We start from the raw sequence: 6,910 nt of genomic DNA on the forward strand, positions 1-6,910 counted from the left end.
AGAGGACAGATTTGGGATGAATCCTTAGGAGGCAAAATGGAAGTTGCTTCATCCTTTTTCCGTTGGGCTCGACGTTGTCGTCTTCTACTATTTCGGGTTCCCCTTTGGAGTCTCTCCATTTCTTCTTGCTCCAAGTTCTCTCTTGTCTTTCTCAACATTTCGGCATATTGGAGCTCCATCTCTCGTGTCTCGGCTTCAAGACGTTCCTTTAAAGCTTGTGAATAACTCGGTTGAATCATTGTCGAAAGAAGTCTCCGTTCAAGGAAAACGATCGGCTCTGATACCAACTGATACAGATCGAATTTATCTGAAATAGTGACGTGTTAGTTTTAATCGTAAACTAACAAAGAATACCAACTTCTCTAGCTAAACTAGAAGGAGTGAATCCCAATTCATGGACTAAATCCATAGGAATAGTGAAATCCCCATTGTTGAAGGTGAAAACCTTAACAAAAGCTTCTTGAAGAAGATATAATTTTGATTGATAAAAAGTTAACCATTACAAAGAGAAAGAGATGAATTTATATCATCTCAAAACCCTAAATGCTAAATTACATAAAAGGGTAAAGAGCTTAGCTAATTAAAACATAAAGATAAAGGTAAATGGGGTAAAGGTAAGTGGAGGGGGTTGATTTGAAAGTGGGAGAGGAGCTGAGGGACCAAATGTGTAAATAACCAGGAAGCTGGAGTAAGGCACAAGTTCCTAAAAAGTGAAAGTACGCAGGACGTGCCTGAAAGTACGCACGACGTACTTTGACTGATGAGCCCTTCTCTGGATCAGTATCCATTATACGCGGGACGTGCCCAGAAGTACGTCCTGCGTACTTTGGCTGCTGAACTCTTCTCCGGATCAAACCCTCAAGTACGCAGGGCGTGTTTTCTTCCACGCGGAGCGTGCCCAAACCAAGCTCTGCATATGTGACCTTCCAGACCTTCTCCGGATCAATCTCAAATACACGCGGAGCGTGTCCAAGTACACGCGGGGCGTGTCTGAGTGCCCGTGTTGTATCGTTTTGGCCTCTTTACTCGCTTGTTGTTCGCACTTGGTTCTTCCTCCGACTTCCCTCGTCCGGACCTGATCCTAGGGAAAGATGCTCCGCATCACTATTAGATGAGTTCGTTCATAAACATAATAAATGAGTAATAGACGAACTATTTGTAAGTATCTTGTTTATTTATTCACGAACTTTGCTTGTGAGTTTGTTTATGTACACAATTAAAGAGTTATTTACGAGCAAACTTCACAAATATAATTAACAATTTACTCACAAACAATTCATGGCTAGATAATTTTCTTAATGAACCAATTCCAAAAGAGGATTTTGTACTCGAAACAAGCTCGAAGCTCGGCTCAAGCTCGTTGAGCAAGCCAAAGCTCGGCTCGGGCTCGGCTCGTTAATTTTATAGCAAACTCGACTTGGGCTCGAGCTCGTTAATTTTATAGCGAGCCGAGCTTGAACAGGCCAAAGCTCGACTCGACTCGGCTCGATTACAGCCCTACCTATAAATGGGCTAACTGTCTTTATATTCTTTTAAAAGATTTAAATATAATTTGAGTCTTCTAACTCTTTATCTTTCTTCAAAAAAAAATCTTGATGTTTCATGATTTCTTTCCACTTTTAAACATAATGTGATTAAAAATTATAATTAGATATTAAAACGACTTTCTAATACTTTAATATAACTTTCAATTGAACTCATCATATGAAAAAAGAACAGAAAAGAAAATATTATAAGATGATGACATCTTCTTGGAATTCATTACATTACATTATTAAACCAAAAATTAACAATCCCTTTCAAAACAAACGACAAAAAAATAAATGAGTAGCAAGAATCTGCATCAGCAATTCTGTCGTTGTTCCAAAATAATATACCCGACTAATCAATTAATATATTTTACATCAAACGGTATATATCTTTCTTTTAATTAATCGGATGTATTACTACCGAAACGTTAATACACGAGGTTAGATTACAAAAAGAGCCTCTCCGAATGTTAAAACCTCTATTATTTAGTAATTTAATTAAGCTCTAATTAATAGTCAGATTATTATTATTATTAATCTGATTAACCTTATTAGTTTGCATTTCAATGTCATTTTCTTTATTAATGGATAATTCTGGAATGGTCCCTTCTGCTGCTGCTTCTTTTTCTTTGTCTTCCTTGTGTTTTCCCCATAATACAGCATAAAGTCCTGCTACAATCAACACAGCTCCAAGAACACTGTAATTATGCACAAAGAGAGATTAATTAATTAATTAATTAATAATAGAATTAATTAAGAGAGGAATTAATTAATTAAATACTAACCCTCCAAGATAAATGTTTTCAGAGAGAATAAAAGAGCCCAAAACTGCAACAAGTATCATCATCAAAGGACTAAAAGCTGTGACAAAAACTGGTCCTCTTTTCTGCATTACTATTCCTTGAACATAATATGCTATGCTTGATGACACTATTCCCTGTTTCATCCAAATTAAATTAATTAAGTTGAACTAAAAGTTTAAACTGATAGTTCGATAGATTGAGCGAGCGGAGACTCACAGCGTAAGCCGCTGCAAGAAGATCCATGTTCCAACCAATGGTCCAAGCAGAAGGCTTATGTTCCATAACAAATGTAACAGCTATGGATTGAAGTGTGCCCATGAAACATACTAGTGTTGTCAGTGAGAGCTGAGCTGCATATCTTCTTAGTGCCACTGCCTGTCAAATTAATTTATATTACCGTGTTGTGGTGTCAGAAATTAAAGATGTTTTGCACTGTTTCACAATTTGGTGTATACAGCATTTTTCACATGGACTCTGATGATCACGTAAATTTGGCCATTCACCGTTAAATGTAGGTTGATTAAATCTAAGCTTTAAGATGCTTTAAATCTCCACCATAGAATTTTAATCAGTCTACATCTAATGGTGAATGACCAAATTCACCGTGGTCATTAGGGTCCATGTGAACACTAGTGGTGGTGGTGTACAACATTCAATTTTGCACATAAAATTATATAACCTTTTGGTGACCTCTTACTAAAGTTTACAGCCGATAATTGTGCTCTGTCAACACGCCACCTTAGCAATTTGATCTCCATAAAAACCAAAACTTGACTAGTCAATGCAAAGTCAACGCGCTACGTCAGCAATTTTGACTTTTATGGAGATCAAATTGCTGACGTGGTGCGTTAAATGGTCACAATTACGAGCACTATACTTTAGTGGGAGGTCATCAAAATGTTGTATACTTTTGTGTGTAAAATTGGAGGTTGTACATCAAAGTGTGAAATAAGATAAAAGTTGTACACCACGTACGTAAGTTATCCGATGTTTTGAGAGTGAAGTATTGTACCTGGAGGATGAAAAAAGAGGCCCAAGCAAAAGTGGCTAAAATGAGAAGAATGGAGCCCTTGAACCAGTCTTTATCAGCAGAGGCAGTGGATTCAGAAGAAGATGAAGACTGAGACCAAATGAAATGGAGAATAGGACCTTTGTATAATGTCATTAACATAGCTCCACCTACTGTTACTGCTGTTCCTATCACTTTTGCTTGGCATCTCACTCTTTTTATCTCTACTTTCTCCATCCTATGATTAATCAATAATTACAATTATTAATTAGTGTATTGCTCCGGGAGTATTGTAGAATTTCTCGGAATTAAAAGATACGTACCGGCAAAGAACCGCCATGACGAATGTCATTGCAGGAAGCATGTTGCTCATGGCACAAGAGAAGGTTGGAGAAGTGTATTTCAACCCAACATAATAGAAATTTTGATCAATCACTGGCCTGTAATTAATCACTAATTATAATTAATTAATTGTTTCTCATAATTATTAACACACACAATTTTAAAATAAATAATTTAGCTTTGTGACAATAATTTGATTATGGTAAAAATTGTTGTGACAAAGTCTGTTATCCATTACTATACTTTTCTTAATTATTAAGGGGACCAAATTGAAAAATATCATTTAGGTTATTATATATATGAAAATAATATACGGAAAAGAAAAAGATAAATAGTGTACACACTAGTCTCTATTAAGACTCTTCTTTTTTTATGAAAGTAAGTAAATTGGACTGAATTCTACTGAAACTGAAATAAGAATATAATTTTGAAAAATAATAATGTTCTAATAATAATGATAATAAATAATTATAATTATAATAAGCAATGATGATTATTAAACTGACTGAACTAAAATTACTGATACTGAAATTAAGTGACAAAAAACAGAGTGTAACAACTTGGTATAGCATCATGTAGATACGTTTTAAAGTCATAAGGTTTTGGAAATGAGATCGGGACAAAAACAAATAATATGTGTATGATATTGGATTAGACTATGTGTATTGGTTCGAGGTCAAAAAAGCAGAAATTGGTGAACTTTGTAATGATCCGGTTTTGAGAAGGTGGTGACACTTAAATCAAACTAGATAATATCTACCTGATATTAGATCAGACCGTTACACCTAGTGTTGCCTATGAATTCAGACGAATCAATTTAGGTACTTAGATTATAGGTTTAACTCGAACTCAAAATATTTAGTTTAGAATGACATCCCGATATTTTGTTCAAAAGTTACATAAATGATAGTGTAATGAATGAAGAAAATGAAGAACTAACCCAAGAAGACCAAGAAGAAAGATCTGCATAAAGATGGAGAAAGTGATCTTAGGCCTGACTTTCCTCTCAAGAACAAGAGCAAAAGGAGCAATTGCAGCAGTGGCAAAAGCATGCCTATAAACCACTAAAACATAATGACTCATTCCTCTATTAAGTGAAACCTTTGTGATTATGTTCATTCCAGCATACCCAAATTGAAGTGATATCATTGCCATATAAGGCTTCATCCTCTCAAACATTGAATATCCCTCCATTATTTATCAATAAAGAGAGGATGATAATGATGATGATGAAGATGAACACTTCAAAAAAAACTTGGTTGTTTTTCTTGTGTCTCTCCTAAGGAAAAATACTAGTGATGATGTGAGTATTTATAGGAAAATCTCTAACTCAATTTCACACGTCATACAAGGAATTGAAAGAGTTAATCATCTTTGCTTCTAGGCTTAATACATCATTTGCCACTCAACTTGGGCAAAAACTTGATTGTCCTCTGAACTTTTAAAGTGTCCCGATAGCCTTCTGAATTTGTATAAAATGTTTAGTTAACCCTCTGAACTTGGGTAAAATATAATCAATTAATCACTCGGTTATATAGAAATAAGTTAAATACGGAAGATGTGTTGCACGTGCTTTGGAATGTTATTACATAATTCAAAAAATAGATTATAACATATTAAAAAAGAAGTTCTTACTTATTCAATTAAAAGAAAAATTCTTCTCTAATATTGGAATCGCATACTCTGACTTTGGTCGTTTTACTTTTTTAAAGATGCGTGCAACATATCTTCCGCATTTAACTTACTTTTTTTAAAACCGAGTGATTAATTGATTACATTTTACGCAAGTTTAGGGGGCTAACTAAATATTTTATGCAAGTTTAGGGGGTCAATCAAGCTTTTTGTACAAGTTCAAGGAGCAAATGATGTATTAAGCGTTGCTTCTATTTGATATGATGGTGTGTGGAATGCACGTGGCAAACACATGATGGAGGAGGAATAGTAATTAATTAGTGAAGTGGGATTATGTATAATGGGATGGTAGTATGAAAGGATCTTTAGAGAGAGAACCAAAGAGAGTTGATTTTGGTGTTTGATGATGCATGAATGCATATGGTAATTAAGAGGAAGGATTATTAAGGGTAAGTGATGTAAAATGTTTATGTTTGTGATTATGATTGAGCTAAATATACTATCCACATACATTTTCTTATGGTGATTAGATCAAAATTATCCATTCATGATTGCTAACATTATTGATTGTGGTGTCATTTTTAGAGGTATCAATTCAAATTATTGTATTGTTATTATTACCATGCTATGTTATGTTGTTGATATATAATTACGTTAGATATGTTCTCTTAATCGGGTTCTATATATATATATATATATATCGTATTATTATTATTGTATCAGAAATTATCATTTTTGTTTAAATATATATATAGTATAATTTTCGATGTACAAATCTCAAATGTCCTCCACTGTTTGAGTAATTTCATGTAAAATAGGAAAAGTGTCGGCTATTCGGTATAAGCATTGTGATGTTTAAGTCAGTATCACTCTTCAGAATAGTGAAAAAATAATGGGGGCTAGGGTTTTGAGCATGCTTGAAAAATTCCACTGAACCATGTATATATACTCTTCAAGGTTCATTTTAGAATTTTTAGGAGATAACTCCATATTAATTAATGAGAAGATTTTGCGTGTTTCATCATTTAAGGGACGTCTTCCAAAGTGTATGTCCCTTGCCTATCACCACTAACCTTTGTCCAAAGCCCAGGCTTTCGGCTATAAGACATACACATAGGTTCCATATCAATTTACATTCGGACAGTCCAACTCACAGATTCAAGACATTCAAGTGGTCGCCTGTCAATCCTCACCTAGACTCTTTAATATGCACAAATTTTACCTATTTATTAGAGTAAATAATTTATTAACCCTTTCACTTTAACCTAACATACTATTTAGTTCCTCTATTTTGAAAAACACATAATAGAGATATGGACCGAACAGTATCAAGTGCATCTCCGCGGGGTGGTTTTGAGGTGTGCGATGTTGTTGCGCTGGGAACGGTCCCTGAGAACACTCCAATGATCAAGTCAGTGATATGACGACCGAGGTCGAACTGAGCAAAGGAGAGAGTGAGTGACAGAGAGAGAGAGCATAAGCGCCAGTTGTCTCGTTTATTGCTCATTCGTTGGTTTTGCTTGTGCCAGGGCTATAAATTGCTGGTTTGGACACCTTTTCCCAACTTTTGATTCTTCTGCTTTTAATCAACTTTG

At 34.7% G+C, this 6,910-nt stretch overlaps 1 protein-coding gene across 1 annotated transcript; it reads right to left on the bottom strand.

Moving 5' to 3' along the window:
* Positions 1 to 1,705: 1,705 nt before the first annotated feature.
* LOC136206470 (WAT1-related protein At5g07050-like) lies at positions 1,706 to 4,950 on the bottom strand. Its single transcript, XM_065997527.1, has 6 exons — positions 4,624 to 4,950; positions 3,665 to 3,781; positions 3,345 to 3,579; positions 2,549 to 2,707; positions 2,315 to 2,466; positions 1,706 to 2,227 (listed from the first exon to the last, which is right to left on the bottom strand). The coding sequence occupies exons 1-6, from the start codon at positions 4,875 to 4,877 to the stop codon at positions 2,035 to 2,037; spliced, it is 1,110 nt and encodes a 369-aa protein (XP_065853599.1). The 5' UTR covers positions 4,878 to 4,950; the 3' UTR covers positions 1,706 to 2,034.
* Positions 4,951 to 6,910: the final 1,960 nt, after the last annotated feature.

The sequence above is a fragment of the Euphorbia lathyris genome, chromosome 9 (assembly GCF_963576675.1).
Source record: "Euphorbia lathyris chromosome 9, ddEupLath1.1, whole genome shotgun sequence".
In the NCBI taxonomy this organism is placed as follows: Eukaryota; Viridiplantae; Streptophyta; class Magnoliopsida; order Malpighiales; family Euphorbiaceae; genus Euphorbia; species Euphorbia lathyris.